Here is a 26341-nt window from a genome sequence, read left to right on the forward strand (position 1 = left end):
GAATCCCCTTCCCCTCCCCCATTTCTGATGAAGGGTCTAGGCCCGAAACGTCAGCCTTCCTGCTCCTATGATGCTGCTTGGCCTGCTGTGTTCATCCAGCTCTGCACCTTGTTGTCTCTGAAAATGGGCTATTTCCTTTATTACATTACCAGTTATTTTGTTTAATGTTACTTGGGTTATAAAGGAATTTTGTGGAATTTACGTGACTGTGAAAATCCAATCCAACATTACAGGTCAGTGACTTTTCATCAGAACTGATCTCCGTCTGATCTCTCTTTCAGGATATACATAGCCTTGGGAAATGCTGAATTAACACAGATATTTTCCCATTGCTTTAGAAATGCCATCTTTGCCATTGGCCCCTGAGGTTCAGCAGTGTCCAGTTGCATAGCCTTACAGCATCCTGATCCCTCTAGTGGGGAGTCTCCACTATTATCCCTGACTCCATCATTTGAACAAAGAACATAGAGCATAGAACTGTACAGCACAGTACAGGCTCTTCGGCCCACGATATTGTGCCAAACTTTTACCTTAAACCTAAAGTCTATCTAACCTCCACCCCTACCTTATACTATCATCCATATGCCTATCTAATAGTCACTTAAATGCCCCTAATAAGGCCGACTCCACTACACGTTCCGGCAATGCTCTCTGAGTAAAGAACCTACCTCTGACATCTCCCCTATATCTACCTCCACTCACTTTAAAACTGTGCCCCCTCGTAATAGCTACCTCCACCCTAAGAAAAAGTCTCTGGTTGTCCACTCTATCTATATCTCTGATCATTTTGTACACCTCTAACAAGTCACCTCTCATCCTTCGTCATTCTAAAGAGAAAAGCCCTAGCTCTCTCAACCTTTGCTCGTAAGACCTTCCCTCCATTCCAGGCAACATCCTGGTAAATCTCCTCTGCACCTTTTCTAACGCTTCCACATCTTTCCTGTAATGAGGCGACCAGAACTGGACACAATTCTCCAGATGTGGCCGAACCAGGCTTTTGTATAGCTGGAGCGTAATTTCACGGCTCTTGAACTCAATCCTTCTGTTAATGAAAGTTAACGTGCCATACGCCTTCTTAACAACTCTATCCACCTGGGTGGCAGCTTTCAGGGAACTGTGGACATGAACCCAAGATCCCTCTGCTCCTCCACACTGCTAAGAATCTTTCCGTTAACCCTGTATTCTGCTTTCAAATTTGTCCTTCCAAAATGAATCACCCCACACTTTTCAGGGTTAAACTCTATCTGCCACTTCTCAGCCCAGCTCTGCATCCTCTAGAACAGCCCTCCGCACTATCCACAACCTCGACCCCCCTTCGTATCGTCCGTGAACTTACTATTCCACCCTTCCACTCCTACATCCAAATCGTTTACAAAAATCACAAATAGAAGAGGACCCAGAACTGATCCTCATGGTACATCACTCATAACTGAGCACCATGTTGAATATTTTCCGTCCACTGCCACCCTTTGTCTTCTAATGGTCAGCCAATTCTGAATCCAATCTGCCACAAACCCCTATCCCATGCCTCCTTACTTTCTGCATGAGCCTACCAAGGGGAACCTTATCAAACACCTTACTTAAATCCATGTATACCACATCCACTGCTCTACCTTCATCCAAGTGTTTGGTCACCTCTTCAAAGAATTCAATAAGGTTTGTGAGGCATGATCTACCCCTCACAAATCCATGCTGACTATCACGAATCAAACTGTGCCTTTCCAAGTGATCATAAATTCTATCTCTCAGAGCCCTTTCCAATAATTTGCCCACCACTGACCTAAGACTAACTGGCCTGTAATTTCTGGGGTTATCCCTATTCCTTTTTTTGAACAAGGGCATGACATTTGCCACTCTCCAATCTTCTGGCACTATACCCGTGGACAGTGAGGACGAAAAGATCATCGCCAAAGGCCCTGCGATCTCTTCCCTCGCTTCCCATAGAATCCTTGGATAAATCCCATCAGGCCCGGGGGATTCATCTATATTCAAGTTCCTCAAAATTCCTAGTACATCTTCATTCCTAACATCGACCTCCTCTAGCCTACCAGCCTGTTTCACACTGTCCTCCCCTACAACTAGGTCCCTCTCAGTTGTGAATACCAAAGAAAAGTATTCATTAAGGACCTCTCCTATCTCTTCAGGCTCCGCACACAAATTCCCTTTACAATCCTTGATCGGCCCTACCCTTTCTCTGGTCATTCTCTTATTCCTCACGTATGTGTAAAAAGCCTTGGAGTTTTCCTTGATCCTATCTGCCAAGATTTTCTCATGCTCCCTTATAGCTCTCCTAAGCCCTTTCTTCAGCTCCTTCCTGGCTAACTTGTATCCCTCTAGAGCCCTTTCCGATCCTTGTTTCCTCAACCTTATATAAGCATCCTTCTTCCTCTTAACCAGTCATTCGACCTGTCTCGAGAACCAAGGATCCCTCAATCGACCACATCTTCCCTGCCTGCTAGGGACAAACATATCGAGCACACGCAGTATGCATTCCTTGAATAATCTCCACATTTCTATCGTGCTCTTCCCTGACAGCATCTGTTCCCATTTTATGTTACCCAGTTCTTGCCTAACAGAATTATAATTACCCTTCCCCCAATTATAAACCTTACCCTGCTGTATGTACCTATCCTTTTCCATGACTATTGTAAAAGTAACAGAGTTATGATCACTACCGCCAAAATGCTCTCCTACCAACAGGTGTAACACTTAGCCTGGTTCATTGCCAAGCACCAAATCCAAAGTGGCCTCTCCTCGTGTTGGTCTATCTACATACTGTGTCAGGAATCCTTCCTGAATGCACTGGACAAAATCTGCTCCATCTAAACTATTACAACTAAAAAGTTTCCAATCAATTTTTGGAAAGTTGAAGTCACCCATGACTACAACTCTGTGACTTCTGCACTTTTCCAGTATCTGCCTCCCAATCCGCTCCTCCACTTTTCTGCAACTATTAGGGGGTCTGTAAAAAAAAACCCAACAAAGTGACTGCTCCTTTCTTCTTCCTGACCTCAACCCAAACTGACTCTGTAGACATATCATTCTCGAACTGCCTTTCAGTAGCTGCTATACTAGCCCTGGCTAGCAATGCCACTCCACCACCTCTTTTACCACCCTCCCTATTTCTTTTAAAGCATCTAAATCCCGGAACTTCCAACAACCATTCCTGTCCCTGAATTACCCAAGTTTCTGTAATGGCCACAACATCGTAGTTCCAAGTACCGATCCATGCTCTAAGTTCATCCGCCTTATTTCTGATACTTCTAGCATTGAAATATACACACTTCAAACCATCTCTGTGTCCACAATTTTGCTCCATCGACCGCATTTCTTTATTAACAACCTCACTCCCTGTTGTGTCTGTTGGAAGGCTGAATACCTCATCCTCTGAATTACAAATCCGGTTCCCCGCCACCTGCCAATCTAGTTTAAACCATCCCATATAGCTCGAGCAAACCTCCCTCCCAGGATATTTGTGCCCTTCCAGTTCAGGTGCAACCCGTCCTTACTGTAGAGGTCCCATCTTCCCCAGAATGTGCTCCAATTATCCACATAATGGAATTTGATCCTGTTCACATCTGGGTGGAATCTTGCATTCTCCCTTTTGGCGAGTTTAGTGGCAGGGGCAAATTGAAGGTGGTGAATGGGGTCCATGCTAATTTTGGCCTCAACTCCTATCAAATTCATGACAGGAAGGTAGAACTGGCATGCTTGAACACAGCAGGCCAGGCAGCATCAGAGGAGCAGGAAAGTTCCTACTATCTCTGACGGAGTTTTAACCCACTGTGAAGCCTCTTCTAAGGATGCCTACCTTGAAGAAATTACCTTCCTCCCTCCGGAAAGACCTCAGTGGATCTCTCTCCCACTGCAACTCTTTAGTAATCTCTTCGGCCCTGAAACTGCTCAACCATGTACTGAAGCAAACCAGGTACTACAGCCACATTGCCTTTCTCGATACCTGCCTACGGAACCGGATCGTCCCAAATGGACTGCAATCTACATTCAGGCCTTCCCAATATGGCCCTAACCGGGATGACTGCTAGCTTTCCTATTCCTCTGATGCTGCTTGGCCTGCTGTGTTCATCCAGCTCCACACCTTGTTATCTCAGACTCCAGCATCGGCAGTTCCCACTATCTCAAACTGGCATGTTTGCTGGTTGGGTCCTGGGTCCTTCAAAGACATTCAGTGTCTATTGAGAGATCCAACATAGGGAAGGGTGGTGAAAGAGTGGAATGTGGAGAAGATAGCTACTGAGACCCATGTCCTCTTCTTGCTTGAGACCCACTTGCTGCTCTCCCCTTTGACCTCCATCACATGATGCATCACTGGCCTGGGATCCATCCATGCGGGTGATTATTGTACCTCATAGGTGATGCTTCCATTCAACAGAGCTGCAGGTCTATAATTGGCTAGTAGCTGTTGTCAGGCAGGACTTCTACTCCCAGGATTTTTGATCCTGAGAGAAGGCCTACTTCTGGCTGGTCAGGAAACTGAGTGAAAGATGATGCAGTGAGAGTTGATGCTGGGCTGTTACTGGCTCTCCCCTTAGTTGAGCCATCCTGTTGATAGTCAGGTATCGTTCTCTATTGGGAATGGCCAGTTTTCTTCCTTTCCTGGAATTATGGCTTTTCTTCTTCTACCATGAGACAATTGGAAAGTCTTGACTGTAAGAATGAGTGTTGATAATGGAATTAACAAACTTGAGATGGGTGATTGTGAGGAACTGATATGAGAGTTCAATAGAATGAGGGTGAGTGACTGCTGTGTCAAAATTGAACATTTGAGGAGACATCTGAGGAGAAATAAATATGTGCAACTCCATAGTCTGTTGACAACTGAAAGTGAAATTGAAATCTTGTCAGTTCTAAGGTGGGGGGAGGTCATTGAACGTCTTTATGATCATAGTTACAGGGTCCTTGGAACTACAATTTGGTTGCAGGCGGCATCAGCAATCGTCGGTCATGTCGTCTAAGTCAGATTGCCATGCAAATGCCCATGGGAGATTTCACAAAATTCCTTACTGCAAATGGCACTGCCATTCAATAGGGACAAAGTTGAGAAAATCATGTCCTCACTGTCTGAAAGGGTGCTTGAGGGAGTCATCCTGTGCTCTTTACATCACAGCAGCATTTGGTTGAGGGATCAGCATCAGGGAGCCATAGCAAAAGTGAAGTCAATGGAAATTTTGGGAAATCTCTCCATTGGTTAAAATTACACTGAGGGGATTGTGGTTGTTGGAGGTCAACTGTCTTCCCCGCAGAACATCACTGCAGGAGTTTCTCAGTGTAGTGCCCTCAGCCCAACCAGCTTCAGCTGGTTCATCAATGCCTTCCATGCTATTTTGTCAGAGGTAGGGATTTGTATTGATGAATTCTCAACATTTAGTACCCTCAGATATTGAAGCAGACTATGTCCAAAAGCAGCAAAACCTGGCTAACATTCAAGCTTGGGATTATAGGTGGCAAGAGACACACTCTTCCTTGTGCCAGGCAATGACCATCTCCAATAAGAGAATCTGATGATCACCGCTAGTCATTCAATAACACTACCGCCATCGAATCCCCAACTATCAACATCTTGGGAGTTACCATTGACCAGAAAAAGTACTATACCAGCTATATGAATACGATGGCTATAAAAGTTGGTCAGAGGCTAGGATTTCTGAAGCAAGTAACCACCTCTGGTCTCTCTTCTACAAGACAAAAGTCAGGAGAGTGATACAATTCTCTCCACTTACTTGGAGAAATACAGTTCCAATAACACTCAAGAAGCTTGATGACATCTAGGAAAAGCAGCCTGCTTGATCCACACCCCTATCTACCAACCAAAACATTCACTCTCTCCGCCACTGGTGCAGAGTGGGAGCTGTGTCTTTCATTCTCACAAAGCCTCCTTCAACCACGATCCAAATCTGCAACCTCTACAACCAGGAAGGAAAAGAACTGCAGAAGCATCATGACCATTGTGTGCAAGTTCTCCTCTGAGTCACACATCATTCCGACTTAGATCCATATCATGTTTCATCATTGTTGCAGAATTAAAATTCCAGAACTCCCTCCCCAATAGTACTGTGGATTCCTCTATACCAAATGGGTTGCAGAAATTCAAGAAGACCACCACCTTCTTAAGGGTAATTAGGGAAGGGTAATGAATGTAGGCCTCATCAATGATGTCCAGAATCAGGAAAGCATTAACAATGAGAATATTGCTTGTGTCTTCTGTCTCCATCTATGTGGTCCATACTCCTTCCTTAGCTACTTCTTGCCCGTCATACATTTCTAAAATTTCTTTAGGTTTTCCTGATTTTATTTGCTAATTTTTGGGCTTTCCTTTCCTACTTAACTCTTTAAACATAATTCCTGCACTGTCCTTACTCCTGTAGGTTTTCTGTTGTAATGAGCTCTTTCTATCTGACGAAAGGTTCCCTTTGTTACTTTGTACTATTTCTGGACATCTAAAGGGTGCAATTGTGAGTATTTATGTTTTTTTCTGGGGATATACTTGTTCTGGAACCTCATTATCTCATCTTTGCATGTCTCCCATCTTTCTGGAACTGGTTTACCCTCAAGTATCTGTTTCCAGTTCATTTACACTAAATCACATGTCAGCATAGTAAAATTTGTACTTCCTCAAGTGAGAAACCTTACTCTCCATGTACCTTTGTCCTTCTACATAATTGAATTATGATCACTATCATTAAAATACTCTCCCTCAATGCCCATTCTAACTTACCAAAATTCATTCTCTCATTAACTCAACTCCTTACATTGTCAAGATGCAATGGTATTTACTTCAACCTCCTTTGTTGACTATTTTATAGGCTTCCATATTCTCTTAATGATCTTCTGTTTTCAATTTCAAATGGTGCATACCTCCCTTCTGCATCAATATTCCGGTTCCCATTCCTTCACCAAACTCTTTTTCCCAAAAATCTAACAAATGTCTTCATGACAATAGTGGCCCTGACCCTGTTGAGTTGCAAACCATCTTGTTTTGTACCACCTTTCCCACAATAGGATTCAATGCTCTCAGAATCTAAAATCATGTTTCCTACATGATTCGCCTCTAATTCCTGCATTCCTAGTCTGTGTCACTAGGAGCAATCTTCTTACCTTGCTTCCTAAAATCTGCCAGTATTATTCTCATTCTACCTTTATCAGTGGTACTTATGCAGTGAATTGCCTTTTATTGTTCACCTCCCACCCCTAGACCCAGAATTTTCAGCAGCTGATCAGTGATGCCTTTGATTCTAGAACCAGAGAGTCAACAAACCATCCTACAATTATGTTGTTGCCGAAGAATGGCTGTCTGTTCCACCAACCATTAAATCCATTCCTATTTTCTGATCTTTCTCATCACCTACCTCACCCCACAGCATTTTGGTGTAATTTAAATTACAGCAGCATCAAGAATACTAAAGAAAACTTTGTAAGTAAACTAAAATAAGAATGCAAGATCAGTAAGACCACTGAAATAAAAAAAAGACCCGTGGAGCAAATTATAAATTACAATAACTCCAATCAGGCTTTCCAAAATTTGTTGGAAGATTTTCTGTGTTATCTATTGTGCAAAGTCATAAAAATATTCCAAAATAGAACATTTAAATTTCACTGGAAATAGTGATAATAACAAATTTGCTCACACATTCCAAATAAAAACATTCAAAATAAACATTTCTCACATAAAACTGTTCTTAAAATCCTGTGCAACTGTAAACAAACATCAATTTACATTTTGTTTTATTCACTCCTGGGATGAGGGCATTGCTAGCTAGACTAGTATTTATTGCCCACCCCTAATTGCCCAGAGGGCATTTAAGAGTCAACCACATTGACTCTGGACTCATATGTAGGCCAGACAAGGTAAGGCAATTTCCTTCCCTGAAGGACATCACTAAACCAAATAGGTTTTTACTGACAATCAACAGATTCACAGTCATCATTAAACTCTTAATTTCAGATTTTTTATTGAATCCAAATTTCACCAATTGTCGTAGCAGGATTTGAACCCAGATCAGCAGAATATTATCAGGGTCTCTAGATTAACAGGCCAGTGACAACACCACTAGGCCATTGCCTCAACCAACATACTTTTTTTTTTACCTTCTGTGTGAAATTTACTGGGATGGACTTACATGGGGATATTCACACATCTGCTGTAACTTTGGGAGCAGATCACCAGGTATCCGATAAAATTTATATGAATGCTGTTTATGCTATTTTACAAGGCTTTTTTTCCCCACACAGCACTGAAGCCAGGGTTATTGAATATCTGTAAGAAAGAGGTAGAAAAATTGTTGGCCAGTAAGACAGTCAAAGGTAGGGGCTATGAGGGAAACTGGAATTGATGCCACGATCTTATTGAAACGTGAATGAGATTCAAGGGGCTGAATGATCTACTCCTGTTTCTAATTTGTATGGTCGCATGCATCGGGGGAAGGAAACCTCAATGCATGGGGGCATTCAATTTCTAAATACAGTACCTTAAAATCCCTCCATATCTGGTATTCGTACCTATACCAGAATTATGTCTGATGCTGCCTTCCAGCATTTACCTGGTAGGAATTTTTGAGGTTGGTGTAGTGTACCTAATTTACATGAATGGTGACTCAAGGATCATGGTGAGTAAATTTCTGGTGCCTGCCTATTGCTCATTGGGAGGGATGGTACTTGTTGTGCTACAGATTCTAACCAGATTATGCATGACCCTGATGGGTCTGTTTTTTTTAATGCAGATTTCTTTGGGTATGTTGGTGGACTCTGTCCTGGTGTGTGGTTTCTTCTATTCAGCAGGAGATTGGTACAGCTACTTTTCCCAGTCTATCAACTCCCAATCAGAAACAGAAGCAGGAACTCAGTGCAGAGAGCCCATACCACTGATAACATTCATTACTGTTCCTTGTATGTGAAAAACAATATTACTAATTTCTTCCATATTTATGGTTAAATCCGGTGGTCTCCAGTTGGAATCCGTATACATTTACAGGATGCTCAGAAGATAATAGTTTGCTTTTGAAAACTTTCCATTTAAGTATCAGTTGGGGATGAAGTTCTGTGTGCCAACTCAGGTAAACACAGAAGAGTTCATTGCATTATTTGAACAGCAAGACTGATTTCTTGGTCACTATCTATCTCCAAATCAACACAAATTACCAAGGTTATCTTATTTGTTTCAGCATTGTATATGGTACGATGTGCAAATTGGCTTGCACATTTTCTTGCATTATGACAATTTAAAAAAGTTACCACAATTTAGATAAATGTGAGGTATTGCATTTAGTAAGGCAAATCAGGCAGGACTTATACACTTAATGGTAGGGTCCTGGGGCACGTGCCAATCAAACAGACCTAGAGGTGCAGGTTCATAGTTCTTCAAAAGTAGAGTCATAGGTAGGCAGGACAGTGAAGAAGGTGTTTAGTACACTTGCCTTTATTGGTCAGTGTATTGAGCATAGGAGTTAGGAGGTCATGTTACAGCTGTACAGGACATTGGTTAGACCACTTTTGCAATACTGTGCTCAGTTCTAGTCTCCCTGCTATAGGAAAGATGTTGTTAAACTTGAAAAGGTTCAGCAGGATTCACAGAGAAGTTGCTGGGATTGGGGTTTTGAGTTACAGAAAGAGGCTGAATAGGCTAGGGCATTTTTTCCCAGAGCATCAGAGGCTAAAGGGTGATGTTATAGAAGTTCATAAAATCATGAGGGGCATGAATGGTAAATAGCCAATTACAATTACAGCATTTAAAAGTCATTTGGACGGTTGCATGAATAGGAAGGGTTTAGAAGGATATGGGCCAAAGGCTGGCAAAGGGGACAAGATTCATTTAGGATATCTGGTCGGCATGGATGAGTTGGACTGAAAGGTCTGTTTTCATGCTATACAACTCTTTAAGTCTATGATCTCTAAAATACTTACCTGTGCTTAGGGATGTCTTGAACTCTTTCTTGAATGGAGCTGCCTTACTGAAGGAAATGATTTCTAGTAAAATTATAAACATTTAACTTCCCTCCTAAAAACAAGTGTACATGTAAATGGTAATATTTAAAGTTTTGTTTAATTATCTCTCTGCTTTACTTGGACTTCCTATGCCGAATTCCATACTCTGTCAAGTGGAAAACAACTATGCTGATCACAAGCCTATATTTTGGTGCAGTTGAAGGAGTATCACAGCCAATCAACAATAATAGTTTGTATTTATATAGTACCTTTAAAGTGATAAACAATCCCAAGCCATATCACAGAAGCATGAGAAAACCAAAATTTGCAGTATGCTTCATAGAGATATTGGGACAGCAAGAAGGAGATTAGAAAGAATGCCTTAAAATGAGAGAGAAAAAGAAAGTGGTGAGGTTGGTAATATTAGAGCTTAAGCTCTTGTCATTGGAAGATGTGCCAATCAATGATGACGTAATTAAGATCATGGATACTCAAGAGGACAGTAAGGAGGAAGGATGTAGGAATTAAGCTGATTACAGAGATATGCAAGGATGAGGCTATGGAATGATTTGAAAACAAGGATTAAAATTTTAAAACTGAGGTTGTAAAGGTAGGAGTCAATATAAGTCAGGAAGCACAGGAATGGTGGGTACACTTGGTGTGATTTAGGACATAGTCAACAAGGTTTGGTTACCTCAAGTTTCTGATAGATAGAACACAGGAGACCAGCTGGATGTACACTGGAATAGGCAGACCTACTGATAACAAATGCATGCATGATAGTTTCAGCAGAATTGTGTTAAGGTAGGGTACCATCGGATGATGCTGTAGAGTTGGACACAGGCATGTGCTTGATATTTCTTGAAAAATGGATGCTTCAAACTGGATCAATGTCATGAAAAGTGTGGAAGATGACATCTCTAGTCTCATGATGGAGTTGACCAGGTTGGCAGTGCAAGTAGGACTTACAATCAAATCAGCCGCAATCAACAGTTCTGTTGCAAATTGAAAACCCCAGGAATGGGGTTGGGAATCCCGGGATTAGTTCCAGGCTGCCATTTTCACTCCTTATTGAAGTCTTCTCAAAATAAACAAAATCTAGCCATACTTTTGTTTCTGTGACAGTTTATACTTTAAACTTCAGAAAATAAATGAACTCTTAGCACAACTAAAAATATCCCACGATACTTATATGTTACATTGTTCTTTAAGGTGGACACTTCATTATCCAGGAACCAACCTAAAATTCTCTAAATTTTTAGTGGCTTATTTTTAACTTTCCCAATTGGGTAACTTCTGATCCCAAAACTGACTTACACGGTGACGGCCACTCTGTAGACTCTTTCCCTCCAATCTGACCAGAAGCTCCCATCCACATTTAGCCTGGTGGTCAATAAAATTAGCATTTTCTCTGTTTCAGGTCGAGGACTGGCGCCTCGATCTCTTGTTCTGTGCCTTTTAGGTGATGTTGGAACGTCCAATAGAACTGTCTGTCAGTGGTTTTCATGGATTTGTCAGGGAGTTTATAGATGGATCTCAAAAATAGCTTCCTTTGCTCCTTCCTCATGGCAATGTGAAACATGCTAGCATTGTATCAAAGTAAAATTGCTTGCTGGCTATCTTTGATCCCATGACCCTTTCATTTCAGAATTAAATAGACACTGGTTTCTGTCTTTGCAATATTTAGTTGGAGGATATCCTGCTCATCCAGTATTGGTTATCAACAGCTGCTCTTAATTTTTCATTTTTCTCCCTGCGAAAATATCATAGAATGCCTCCTGAAATATAATTTACCACTAAATAATTATACAAATCCTACAACTTAAGAACGCATTTAAAACAAAATAAAATTAATGTTGTGCAACAAGGCCTGAATTTTATGTGGTTCAATTCTATCACTGGAAGATGCTATTATTGGATTGGACATATATCACAGGGGCAAGGGCATTTAAATATTTTGGCTATGGGGGTCAGGCGTTTGAGACATACACCACAGAGCATAGAGATTCAAAATGTAAGTAAGTTTACATGAACAATATACAAAAAGTGTCATTTTTTGTGTGGTAGTTCTTCTAATGCGACCAATGTGAAATAGTGCACAAAAGCTTCCTTAAAATCTTTGAAACAATTTATCAAACAAGTTATTGACAGGCTTTTGGGGAAATGGCACAGACCTCAGTAAGATGCATATTATAATAGTCCTTACTAAAATCATCTTCACATCGGTGCAGTTACCTTTGTCAGAGCTGCAATTCTCTGGGCAAGTTCAGCTTCTACCTCTGGTAATGTTTCTGCTCTCTTCATTGTTTGTTGTAGCTTCTGTTCAGCATGTTCCAGACGTTCCTGCAGCTGTCTATTTTTTTCCTCAAGCTAAATTTCCATGTAACAGAAATGCAGAATATTAATTTATATAAGTGTCTGATAATACATTTTTTCTACATCACTACACTGAGGAGTTTAATATTTATGAATAAACTATAATTAGCTAAAGTGAACAAATCTTACAAATGTGTTCAACATAATACCAATATTATTGTATTTGTAATGTTGGTTTCCTGTAACTTATAATAGCTTTTAAGGTGACATGCATTACCAGAACTACAGAAAATAATATCCTTAAATGTTAATACTTCAAAACTGTTTAAATCTTATACAGGGTAATTATTAGCGCATTGAATCTAAGAGTCAATAACAAAGGATAACAAATAACTTTTTGCTTCATAAATTGACTGAAGTATACATCAAGAATAACGTTAACAGTATGGCAATTATAGTATTTAATAACAGCTCAGATTTATTCTAAGATATTGAAATATTAAAAGATCCAGTTTCAATCATTCCACTCCATTAGTAGAAAGTGCACTTTAATGTCCCAAATTAAGGAATATATTCCCACAAATAGTCAGGATTGGTTGACAGGGTAGGTAAATTAGGACCTACAAGAATATGTAACAATGGTGTACTAGAAATCTGTTCGGCTTGGTAGTACTTGAGGCCCATGCAGGAGCCAATAATTTAAAAAGATATCAAATATTTTATCTCTAAAGATAAGTACTAAGGTAAGGAAGTTAAAGCCCTTGACCTGCTCCAGAGTAAATAAACTTTGTTTACTAAAGGTTTGGGACCTTTTGTGGGGATATTATGAAGTTTCTTAAATATTCCGAAAGGGGAGAGTGACCAGCAGAAGGTTATACATGTTGACAGTGGTTGAGAAAGGGATGAGTTTCTCCAGAGGGAGTATAGGAAATTAGGCAGGAGATTAAAAAATAGGTCCTCAAGGTGATATCTGGGTTACTCCTACAGCCGTGTGCTAGTGAGAGTAAGATTAGGAGGAAAGGACAGATGAATGCGTGGCTAAGGAGCTGGTGAAAGGGGCAAAGATTCGCATTTTTGGGCCATTCAGATCTCTTCTGGCGTAGAAGTGACCTGTATAAGATAGACGGGTTGCAGCTGAATTGGAAGGGGACCAATATCCTGTGGAGAAATTTGCTAGTGCTATTTGGAGGACTTTAAAGTATTGGAGGGGTGGGGGTAGGGGTTTCCAAAGAGATAGTGAGAAAAGACATAAGTCTGAGACTGGTACAGTAGATAAGGGGAGCAAGTTAAAAAGTCAGGGCAGGCAAAAGCATGGCAGAGAACAAGGTAAGACTGGCAAATTAAACTGCATTTATTTCAATGCAACAGGCCTGACAGGTAAGGCAGATGAACTTCAGGCATTTTGAGAACATGGGACTGGAATATCATAGCTATAACAGAAACATGGCTCAGGGAGGGGCAGGACTGGCAGCTTAATGTTGTGGGGTATAGATACAATAGGAAGGATAGAAAGGGGGGCAAGAGAAGAGGGGAAGTGGTGTTTTTGGTTAAGGATAACATTATAGTTGTACTTCGGGAGGATATTCCTGGGAGAATGTCCATTGAAATTCTCTGGGTTGAACTGAGAAACAAGAAAGGGATCATCACCTTACTGGGATTGTACAACTGGTCCTCCAATAGGCAGCGGAAAATTGAGAAGCAATTCTGGAAGGAAATTTCAGATACCTATAAGAATAATAGAGGGTAACTGTAGGGCATTTTAAATTTCCAAACATAGACTGGGACTGCCACATTGTTAAGGGCTTGGATGGAGAGGAATTTGTTAAATGTGTATAAGAAAATTTTCTTATTCAATATGTGGATGTACCTACTAGAGAAGGACCTAAACTTGACCTTCTCTTAGGAAATAAGGCGGGGCAAGTGACTGAGGTAACAGTGGGAGAGCACTTCAGGGCAACTGATCATAATTCCATTAGTTTTAAAATAGTTATGGCAAAGGGTGGACCTGATCTAAAAGTTAAAGTCCTAAATTGGAGTAAAGCCAATTTTGAAGGTATTCGGCAGGATCTTTCAAAAGTTGGTTCGGAGAGGCTGTTTGCAGGTAAAGACATGGCTGGAAAGTGGGAAGCCTTCAAAAATGAGATAGCAAGAATTCAGAGACAGTATGTTCCTGTTAGTGCAAAGGACAAGGCTGGAAGGTGTACGGAATGCTGGATGACTAGAAAAATTGAGGGTCTGGTTAAGAAAAAGAAGAAAGCATTGGTCAGGTATAGACTGCTGGGATCGAGTGAATCCCTAGAGTATCATGAGGACAGTAGGAGTATACAGAAGAAGGAAATCAGGAGGGTAAAAATCGGACAGGAGATAGCTTTGGCAAATAGTGTCAAGGAGAATCCAAAGAGATTCTACAAATACATTAATGGCAAAACATTAACTAGCCTTCAGGACAACATTGACCACAACACATTACAACCTTGTCATAGCAACCGCTGCAAGGCATGTCAGATCTTCAACATGGACACAACCAGCACACGTAGGAACACCACCCACCACGTGCACAGCAGATACTCATGTGACTCGGCCAATGTTGTCTATTGCGTATGCTGCAAGCAAGGATGCCCTGAGGCATGGTATATTGGCGAAACCATGCAGATGCTATGACAACTGATGAATAGCTACCGGGCAACAATCGCCAGACAAGGTATCTCACAGTGGGGGAACACTTCAGTGGCTAAGGACATTCAGCCTCGGATCTTCGGGTAAATATTCTCCAAAGGGGACTTTGGGATACACAACAACGCAGAGTTGTCGAGCGGAGGCTGATAGCCAAGTTCGGTACCCCGAGATCTTGGGTTTATGCTGCACTACAGGTGACCCTACCACACTATACACTCTCTCTCTCTCCCTCTCTCACACACACACACTTGTGAATCAATGGGGTGAATTTTGTATTTGCAGACACATTCTATTTTGTTCAAAAAGCATACAATTTATAGACAGTCAATGTGGCATTTTATAAATTCCTGCTTTAGAAATAAAACCAGTCTGACTCCAAACTAAAACACAAAAACAGATTCTAAATAAGGCCTCACACCTAACATGCATGGTCTGACCTAAAATGTCACCTCTTCTTTACACTGATAAAACTTTTAGTTCTCTCAGGCAGTGACTTCAAAGGAATTTGGGAATTTACATATACATATTAATCAATTAAAACCTTCCAACTGATTAAAGATTTGACAGCATCTTACGTTCGTTTAGAACATCCTCATCAGTGGTGTGACCCTTTGATCTTTTACTTATAAATTCTGTGAGTGATACTACCTCTCTCACTAACAACTGAAGGAGTAAGACTCCGAAAACTTGTGTTTTCAAATAAACCTGTTGGACTATAACCTGGTGTTGTGTGATTTCTGACCTTGTCCACCCCAGTCCAGCACCTCCACATCATGGAACCATGTGATGGGTGAGATACTAAATGAATATTTTGCCTCAGTATTTACGTGGACAAGGACATGGAAGCTAGGGAACTTGGGAAAATAAACAGTGATGTCTTGAAAAGTGTCCTTTTTACAGAAAAGGAGGTGCTGGCAGTTTTAAAACACATAAAGGTAGATAAATCCCCAGCACCTGGTCAGGTGTATCCCAGACTCTGTGAGAAGCTAGGAAAGAGATTTCTGGGTCCCTTGCTGGGATATTCACATTATCAACAGCTGCAGCTAATGTGCTGCCATTATTTAACAAAGGTGGCAAGGAAAAGCCAGGGAACTATAGACTGGTGAGCCTGACATCAGTGGTAAATATTGGAAGAGATTCTGAGGAACAGGATTTACATGCATTTGGAAAAGCAAGGACTGATTAAGTATAGTCAACACGGTTTTCTGCATGAGAAATCATGTCTCACTAACTTGATAGAGTTTATTGAAGAGATGACAAAAAGGATTGATGAAGGCATAGTGGAAGACGTTGTCAATATGTACTTCAGCAAGGTGTTCAACAAGGTTCCACACAATACACTGGTTTGTAAGGTTAGATAACATGGAATCCAGGTGGAGCTAGCCAATTGGATTCAAAATTGGCTTGAAGGTACGAAATGGATGGTGGTGACTGCACTCTCTGTGACTCCCTCGTCCGTCCACACTCCCCACTAGCCCCACCACCCCCGGCACCTTTCCCTGAAACTGCAGGAAGTGCTACACCTCCCCCCTCATGTCCATTCAAGGCACCAAACAAACCTTTCACATCACACAGAGTTTCACCTGCACATCTGTCAATGTGCTCCCAACGTGGCCTCCTCTACATCGGTGAGACCAAGCAGAGGCTTGGAGACTGCTCTGTAGAGCACCTGCGCTCTGTTCATGACGATCAACAACACCTTCTGGTCACGAACCATTTCAACTCTCCCTCCCACTCTCTGGGTGACATGCCCATCCTGGGCCTCCTCCAGTGTCATAATGATGCCGCCCAGAAACTGGAGGAGCAGCACCTCATATTCTGCCTTGGGAGCCTACAGCCCAATGGCCTAAATGTGGAATTTACCAGTTTCAAATTCTCCCCATCCCCAACCTCATCACATGGCCAACCCTCCCTCTCATCTCCACCTCCCTGACCTGACACAATCTGTCCATCTTCTCTCTCACCTATCCGCTCCTCCCACCTCACTGACCAATCCCCACCTGCACTCACCTATCACCATCCCATCTACCTTTCCCAGCCTCACCCCTCCTCTCTCTATTTATTTCTGAACTGTCTTCCCCCTCCCCCATTTCTGAAGAAGGCTCCCGACCTAAAATGTCAACTTTCCTGCTCCACTGATGCTGCCTGGCCTGCTGTGTTCCTCCAGCTCCACACTGTGTTATCTCTGACTCAGCATTGGCAGTTCTTACTATCTCTGGTGGTGGTAGAGGGTTGTTTTTTGGACTGGAGCCCTGTGACCAGCAGTGTGCCACAAGGATCGGTGCTGGGTCCACTGCTTTTTGTTATTTATACAAATGATTTAGATATGAATGTAGAAGGTATGGTTAGTTAGTAAGTTTGCAGATAACATAAGAAAAGTGGTGGTGTAGTGGACAGTGAAGAAGATTATCTCAGAGTACAATGGGATTTTGATCAGATGGGCTAATGGGCAGAGGAGTGGCAGATGGAATTTAATTTAGATAAATGTGAGGTGTAAACCAGGTAAACCAGGGAAAGACTTATACAGTTAATGGTAGGGTCCTGGGAGTGTTGCCAAACAGAGATCTAGGGGTGCAGGTGGACAGTTCGTTGAAAGTAGGATCACAGGTAGAAAGGGTGGTGAAGAAGGCTTTTGGCATGCTTGCCTTCATTGGTCAGTGCATTGATTATAGGAATTGGGACATCATGTTGCAGCTGCGCAGGACAGTGGTGAGGCCATTTTTAGAATATTGTGTTCAATTCTGGTCTCCCAGCTATAGGAAAGATGTTGTTAAATTTGAAAGAGTTCAGAAAAGATTTACAAGGGAATTGATGGGATTGGAGGGGTTGAGTTATAGGGATAGGCTGAATAGGTTGGGGCTTTTTTTGCCTGGAGCTTCAGAGGCTGAGGGGTGACCTTATAGAGATTTATAAAATCATGAGAGACATGGATGGGATGAGTAGCCAAGGTCTTTTCCCAGGGTAAGGGAGTCCAAAACTGGAGAGCACTGGTTAAGCTGAAAGGGTAAAGATTTAAAAGGGACCTGAGAGGCACCTTTTTAACACAGAGGGTGGTGCAGGTATGGAATGAGCTGCCAGGGGAAGTAATGGAAGTGAATACAATTACAACATTTAAAAGGCATCTGGATGGGTGCATGAATAGGAAGGGTTTAGAGGGATATGGGCCAAATGCTGGCAAGCTTAGGATATCCAGTTGGCACGGAAAAGTTAGGCCAAAGGTCTGTTTCCATGCTGTATAACTATGACTATGAATAAATGATGAGATTTCCAACAAACTTTTTGAAGGGGTAATTGCTGGACTGGCACAGGTTTGAGCATTATCAGGAAGATGTGGTGGGAGTAGAATATCCCTTTATTGATTGCTAATTGGAAGATTATTTTCAACACATGTAGCTCAAAACAGGCAGCCTTCTGGCACTTAATCCACAGAAATCACTGTGTTTGTTTCAGAGAGCCGTTATTGTTAGATCATGATATTTCACAACAGTTTGAGATTAAAAAAGTGAAAATGACATATACATAGACATGAATTCTATCAAACATTACTATGGCTGTATATATCATTAAAAATGAGAAAAATTCAAACAAATCACATTTTGTGCTCTACAAAAAATATTTTTTGCCTCAATTCAAAAATTACATAAACTCACAACTGAATCCAAAAATATTCTCTAGTGGTGACTATGTAGCGATTGTTAATTGTCATATATGAACGATCTGGTTCATGTATGTCCCTTAGGAAAGAAAACCTGCTATCCCTACCTGGTCTGGCCTAAATGTAATTCTAGAACCACTGCAACATGGTTGTCTTTTAATTGCCCTCTGAAATGGCCTAGAACTCCACTAAGTTCAAGGACAATAAGGCATGGGCAATAAATGCTGGCAAAGCCAGCACTGCCCTCATCCAACAAGCGAATAATAAAAAAGGAACTGACTAATGATGTACGATATTCATTTATTCATTCATGTATACTCTGCTCAAAGGCAGGTTCCAAAGTCACCTTATCACCTGTTCATATTTCATCATGAGCTGTTTTCTTGGTGATGTTTTGTCATTGCCTTCCATCTCAGGAGCAGGATGTGGAGGCAGGTCTCAAGTGACTGGAATCCGACTCATACAGCTTGTGTTTTCAACTGCATATTAATCATCTACTGATTGAAATAACTAACCCCTAATCTACAATATACAGAAAATGAAGCTGACAGCTTTAATTATTAAAGTAGAGTGACCTTATTTTTATATATTAAGTCAGTAATAAATAACAAAGAATTTTCTTGATGAATAGTATGGCATTATTACATTTAATTTGTTTAAACTGTTATGGGGAGAAGGTTGAACCACTCTGAAAATTAAAAAAAAAACCTGAATCCCTCAGAGAAGCTCGCCCCACCTCATAATTTGTTAAAGTAGTGGTTAAATGAAAGAAAATCCCTGACATGCACTTTATAAGCAACAAGTAACAATTTATTTATTTAACCCTAACAGTGAGCAAATTAACAGAACTACTAATAAATTGAACAATTCCCCCTTAACTACTAACTATTCCCTCACTGAACAAAATTCTTCTGGTATACTGTTGCAATAACACAAGTCCCACTTACCTCAACTAAAGTTTTAAAACTTAGACTCTCAAAGTCCATACAGGGTGTGTCTTCCGGAATGTTCTGCCTTCTTTGTTGTCTTTCCAGTCATAAACCCCATTCTTCTGCTGATACTTCTGTCACAGACATTTTCTCTGCAAATTCTTCTGTGAGGACTTTTAGCTAGAAGTGCCATGGTACCTTTGATGGATAGATGGTGCTTTCTTAGAGAACTTAGAGATTTCTGTGAGTACTAGATGTTTATTCCTCAGATGGTGGTTTGCTGTCACACCGATTTTCAAAAACCCTCTTCTTATATGCCCCCAATGACCTGTCAATTTTCTTATACTAGAATTGGTCCCAGGTTGTCAAAACCATCTGATTTAAATCCAAATGGTTTTCAATCTCTAAGTGCTTGGTCTAAATTAATTGGTTGACGTTCAAGGCAATTGCCAAAACATCAAAACAAGCCTAAAGTTTCCAATCACACAGCCAATTGATACATGCTCCAATTTCAGAACTCTCTGTTCCTCTTCATCTATTTACAGACACATTTTCATTTAAATCACCAAGCTTAGGAAAGCACATTACCTCTTAAAGGGATTACACATTCTTCCCCCATCATTTTTACAAACAAATTTTAACTCCCTGCCTTCCAATTCACAAGTACTCTACACAATTTCACAACACCTCCTCTCTTAAGAAAAAAAAGAACCATCATTATGAAAAGGTGGCTTTTTTCCCTAAATTTTATCACCATTATCACGAAATACATAGGTCAGTAATCTAAAGATATACACTTCATTCTAATTCTGCACACATAAATAACATTGGACCAATAGTGTTGTAAGGCTAGTACTAAACACAATAACTCTTCTTCAATGGTGGAATATTTTCTCTGGTGGATATTGAGTTTCTTTGAAAAATAATCAATTGGCCTTTCACTTCCACAATCATCCTCCCACATCAACGCAGCTCCAACCCCTATATCGCTCGCGTCAATAGCGACTTTAAAGGGTTTCAAGAAATTTGGTGTGGCTAAAACTGATGTGGTGGTTAACATGGCTTTTAAATTTTCAAATGCCTCCTGGCATTGTTTTGTCCACTGAAATTCTGTGTTCTTCTTTAGCAAATCTGTCAGTGGTGCCACAACGCTACTAAAGTTTGACACAAACGTCCTGTAGAATCCGCTCAGTCCCAAAAATTGAAGCACCTCTTTCTTTGAGGGTGGTCTTCGAAATTCCTTGATGGCCTTCGTCTTAATGTTCCTCGGGGTTATCCTTCCACGTTCGATATTATGTCCCAAGAAGGTCACTTCTACCTTCACGAATTCAGTTTTTGTTAAGTTTATAACCAGTTTTTCCTCCCACAGTCTTTCAAAGAGGTCTGCCAAATGCACCATGTGATCTTTCCATGAATGGCTAAAACTCACTAAGTCATCTATATAGACGGCACAATCAGTCAATCCTACCACAACTCTGTTTATAAGTCTTGGAAATGTGGCTGGTGCATTCTTCATTCCAAACAGCATTACTTTAAATTGATATTGCACATTTGGGTTACAAACGCAGAAACGTCTCTCACTCTCTCTGATAAAAGTACTTGTCAGTGACCACAAACTAAGTCCAACTTTGTGACATAAGTGGCTTGTCCTACTTTTTCCACACAGTCCTCCAGTCTTGGAATTGGGTATGAGTCTGATTAAGTTATGGCATTGACCTTCCGGTAATCTATGCAGAATCGTTGAGAACCATAAGGTTTGGGAACCACCACGATCAGCGAACTCCACTCGCTTTGACTTGATTCGATGAAGTCTTTTTGGAGCATCGCTCCCACTTCCTTCTGCACCTGTGCTGTTTTGACAGGATTAAGCCTGTAGGGATGTTGTTTTATCAGAACAGCATTCCCTTCATCAACCTCATGTACTACAGTGTTAGTCCTCCACATTCTATTTCTACATATGTCCTCACAGTGCTGCAACAAGCCTTTCAATTCAGTTCTCTGTTCCTGAGACAGATAGCTTACCATCCTATTCCATTCTTTAAGGACTTCCTCATTATTTAATTTATTCTGAGGCAGATCAAAATCTAAATCATCTGGATTTGATTCCTCATTCTGAGCGGCAGTAACTAATACCTGTTTCTCTGGTTCCCTTTCCCTGTCTTAGTAAGGTTTCAGCACATACACATGACATACCTGATAATTTTTTTTCCTAAATGGCATCTTTACCAGATAATTCACCTGACTTAACTTCTTCTAAATCTTATAGGGACCACTAAACCTTGCTTTGAAGGGATCTCCTACCACTGGTAACAACACCAATACTTTATCCCCATGGGCAAACATAAGAATTTTAGATTTCTGATCTGCCTCTTGCTTCATTAGATGCTGTGCCATCTTCAAATGTTGTCCAGCTAATTCACCTACTCTGTTTAATCTTTCCCTCACCTCACATACATAATCCAACTATGAGATCTCTGACTTCGGACTAATTAACTTTTCCTTAATTAATTTTAAAGGCCCTCTTACTTCGTGTCTGAATGTCAACTCAAATGGAATAAACTGAGTCGATTCATTTGGAGCATCTCTAATAGCAGATGATATAAATAGGATACCTTTATCCTAATCATTTGGGTTGTCCTGGCAATAAGGCTTCAGCATGGTCTTTAGTGTGTGTTGCCACCTTTCTAATGCTCCCTGGGATTCAGGATGGTCCGCATTTGATTTACAGTGTTGGATACCTAAACTATCCATGACTTTCTTAAACAGTTTGGCAGTAAAATTGGACCCTTGGTCTGACTGAATCTCCCTGGGTAGTCCATAATGGGTAAAGAAAGCAAGAACCTCCTCCACAACCTATTTTGCCTTGACATTCCATAATGGAATTGTTTCTGAAAATCTTGCAGACACATTCATTATGGTTGGCAAATCCTGGTTCCCATTTTTGATTTTAGGGAGGGGACCTACGCAATCAATCATAACCATGTGAAAAGTTCTTCAAATGTGGGAATTGGTATTAAAGGCATTGGTTTTATTACTGCCCATGGCTTTCCTATCATCTGACATGTATGACAGGTATGGCAAAATTCAACCAAATCTTTATGTAATCCAGGCCAATAGAAATGTTTCTGTATCTTAGACTGAGTCTTCCTCACTCCTGGATGACCTCCTGCAGGTAATTTGTGTGCTACCCGCAGTACTTCCTGTCCGTATGCTACCGGCAATACAATCTGGTGAACTTCCATCCATTTCTCCTCTGCACTAACCTGCCAAGGTCTCCATTCCCACTGTAGGATTCCATCCTTAAGGTAATAACGTTCTGGAATATACTGTGAATGCTTTTCCGAGTAGGCTTAATGATATAAATCTTTCATTGTCTCATCTTTTTGTTATAACTCCATTTGTCTATCAGAATTAAACATCTCTGCCTGATCTTCTACCTGCTTAAGTTTTTTCTTTACCATTTCATCGAACAAGGTGTCAGCTAAATGGACCTCAACTCTTTTGTCTTTCTCTTTAGTTTTCCCTTCTTGCTTTAACTTACGACTGTGGGATCTTGTCACCACACAGTCTGGAAAAATTCTGGGGTATTTTTCTTTTAACTCCTCAGTTCCCTGATTTTCTTTCAGCTTCTCCACCACAATGGGCATCATTCCCACCTTTGATCTGACTAGGGTTATTTCCAAGAACAAACTGTATTCCTGGAATAGGCACTCTTTCAATCACTCCCACTGGCACTTCACCAGTGTTGATTGGATTTTCCAGCCTTATCTTACTCAGGGAATTGCTAAATCTCCCTCCATTTATTTCATAGACTATCATTCTCTCAGGTAACATTTCAGAAGGAGTGAAAATATTTTCATTTCTTACTATTAGAGATGCACCAGCTCCTGTTTCTCTCAACATTGTAACTTCTTTACGTTCATGCCCTGTTCTTTGTCAGTAAACCTTACCTACAAAGATGAAGTTTGTGAAGAAATCAGGCACTTTTACTATCCAGCCCGTGACCAGGCTGTGCATTCTCCTGCAGCTCCTCGACTTCTCTTGGGATTTCCTTCACTACCTCAACTAATCCCACTGGTATAGCCTCTTTTACCACATCCTTTTCTCCAGTGCCTCTCATAATCCACCAGCACTGTGACTTTGTGTGTCCCCCTCTATTACAATGGAAACACCTGAGGGCTTTCACCTTTTTTTCATCCTCTTGGGTTTCTTTTTTCACATGTGGTAAACTGATCCCAGTGAGGTCTACTTTTTGTTTTTCATTCAAGGATCTCCCTTTTTCCCAATTTCTATCCTTCACAGAATGAAATTGCTATTGGAAGCTAGATTTCGATTTATGCACTAATGCGTATTCATCCGCCATCTCTACAGTTCTTCTCACTATTTTAACTTTCTGTTCCTCAACGTGAGTTCTTATCATTACTGGAAGTGAGTTTTTGAACTCCTCCAGCAGAATAATCTCTCTAAGATCCTCATATGTCTTTTTCTATCTTTAATGCTCTCACCCATCTATTGAAGTTACTGTGTTTAATTCTTTCAAATTCAACATAAGTCTGAGACTATGTTTCTGAAACATTGTCTATATGCTTCTGGTACTAATTTGTAGGCACTCAAAATAGCCTGTTTTACTTCTTCATATTCTCTTGACACCTCATCTGACAGTGCTGCAAACACTTCACTAGCCCTGCCTATAAATTTGTTCTGAAGCAATATTACCCACACTCTCTCGCCAGTCCATCTGCCTAGCTAGTTTCTCAAAAGAAATGAAAAAGGCTTCTGCATCTTTTTCAACAAATTTTCTTAATGTTTTGATATATTTGTATATATCTCTGTCAGGCTGTTGGCTACGATGAGTTTGCTCATCCTCACTTCTGTTTTGTACATTTCCTTCTGCCATTTGAAGTCTTTTTGCTTCAAGTTCCAACTTCATCTTTTCCAACTCAAACATTCTTTCTTTTTCTATTTCTAACTCCAATTGTCTTATTTCCAGTTTTAGTTTTTTCTAACTCCACTGCAATTGTCTGTTTCTCTGGTATACCTAAATGCTTGACCATGTCGTTTACAATTTCAACTTTCCTCTTGTTCCTAGTAAAACCCAATTCTAGCCTGTTTGCTAAGTCCAAAACTATATCCTTTCTCTGTGTTTCTAAACTTTCTTGGCCAATTTGGGAAGCATCTTCAAACCCCAAACCTCTCTAGCAAGGTTAAGAACTATTCCCCCACTGTTGATTTAATCAAGCACAAGTAACTAAATTAAACTGATTTTCTCACCTTCGTTTTATTTAAAGATATAGGACACTAATCCCCAAGTCTGTTTAAATATGTCCAAATTCATTAAGATTCAGTCAGATTCCATACATAAACCTGACCAGATCCCAGACTTGAGCTCCCAATCTGTTATGGCAGGAGTAGAGGTCCCCTTCAAATAATTAAACCCAAAACACCCAGAGAAGCTCGCCTCACCCCATAATCTGTTAAAGGAGTGGTTAAATGAAAGAAAATCCCTTATATTCACTTTATAGGCAACAAGTAACAATTTAATTATTTAACCCTAACAGTGAAGAAATTAACAGAACTACTAACAAATTGAATAATTCCCCCTTAACTACTAATGATTCCCTAACTGAACAAAATTCCTTTGGTATGCTGTTCCAATAAACACAAGGCCAACTTATATAAACCTAAGTAATAAGAAAACTAAGTTATAACTTGGACTCCCAAAGTGCGTGTCTTCTGGAATGTTCTGCCTTCTCTGCTGTCTCTTTGGTCGTAAATACCCTTCTTCTGCTGATTCTTCAGTCAGAGATATTTTCTCTGTGAATTCTTCTGTGAGGACTTTTAGCTAGAAGTGCCATGGTACCTTTTATGGATAGATGGTGCTTTCTCAGAGAGCTTAGAGATTTCTATTTCTCCGATGGCTGTTTGCTTTCACACCGATTTTCAATAACCTTCTTCTTATATACCTCTGATGACCTATCAATTTTCTTATAGTAGGATTGGTCCAAGGTTGTCAAAACCATCAGATTTAAATTCAATTGGTTTTCAATATCTAAGTGATTGGTTTAAATTAATTGGCTAATCTTCAAGCCAATTGCCAAAAGAAGCCTAAGGTTTCCATTCACATAGACAAATGATAGACGTTTCAATTTCAGAACTGTCTGTACTCTTCAACTGCTTACAGACACATTTTTGTTTAAATCTCCAAGCTTAGAAAAACACATCACCTCTTAAACAGACTACGCTCTTCCCCCTATCACTTTTACAAACAAATTCTAACTTCCTGCCTTCCAATTCACAAATACTCTACACAACTTCACAACAATATGGTCTTCTGAACTTCTGAAGCAAGTTTCCTGATGTAGCATTATTATTGCATGCCTATCCATATATTTACAATCTAAATGGACATTTATGAACTATGACTTGAACAATATTGGAAAAATGAATTAGATAACATTTTATAGGTGTTCATCAAATGCTAACCAGGGTTATCATACTGCAAAGAATAGTATTGAATCTGAGGTTTTGGAATGCTTTGGAATGACGAAATGTAAGGGGAATCAAAATGATTACACAAAAGTAAAAAGATAGAAACTGTGAAGAAACTTGACAGGAAAATACAAATAAATTGTAGAGAGTTTTGACAAGTGTATAAAAAGGAGAGTGGGATAAATAAATATTGATCCCTTTGATGTGGAGATAGGAAATATTATCAAGGGGAATCAGGAGATGGTGGAGATATCATCAAATAGTTTATCTGTTTTCTCATTAGAAAATGCAAATTGCATTTCAGAAATAGTGAATAATCAAGGGACTAACATTTGAGGAA

At 40.4% G+C, this 26341-nt stretch overlaps 1 protein-coding gene across 1 annotated transcript in view; it reads right to left on the minus strand.

Annotated features, from left to right (window-relative positions):
- Window positions 1–26341, minus strand: part of ppfia2 (PTPRF interacting protein alpha 2) — a 349413-nt gene that overhangs the window by 152669 nt on the left and 170403 nt on the right. Inside the window, exon 8 of the mRNA XM_048607917.1 lies at window positions 12172–12306. Coding sequence (XP_048463874.1) covers window positions 12172–12306 — 135 coding nt within the window. The remainder of the gene's footprint in view (window positions 1–12171; window positions 12307–26341) is intronic.

This window comes from Rhincodon typus, chromosome 18, assembly GCF_021869965.1.
Source record: "Rhincodon typus isolate 14 chromosome 18, sRhiTyp1.1, whole genome shotgun sequence".
NCBI classification, from domain to species: domain Eukaryota; kingdom Metazoa; phylum Chordata; class Chondrichthyes; order Orectolobiformes; family Rhincodontidae; genus Rhincodon; species Rhincodon typus.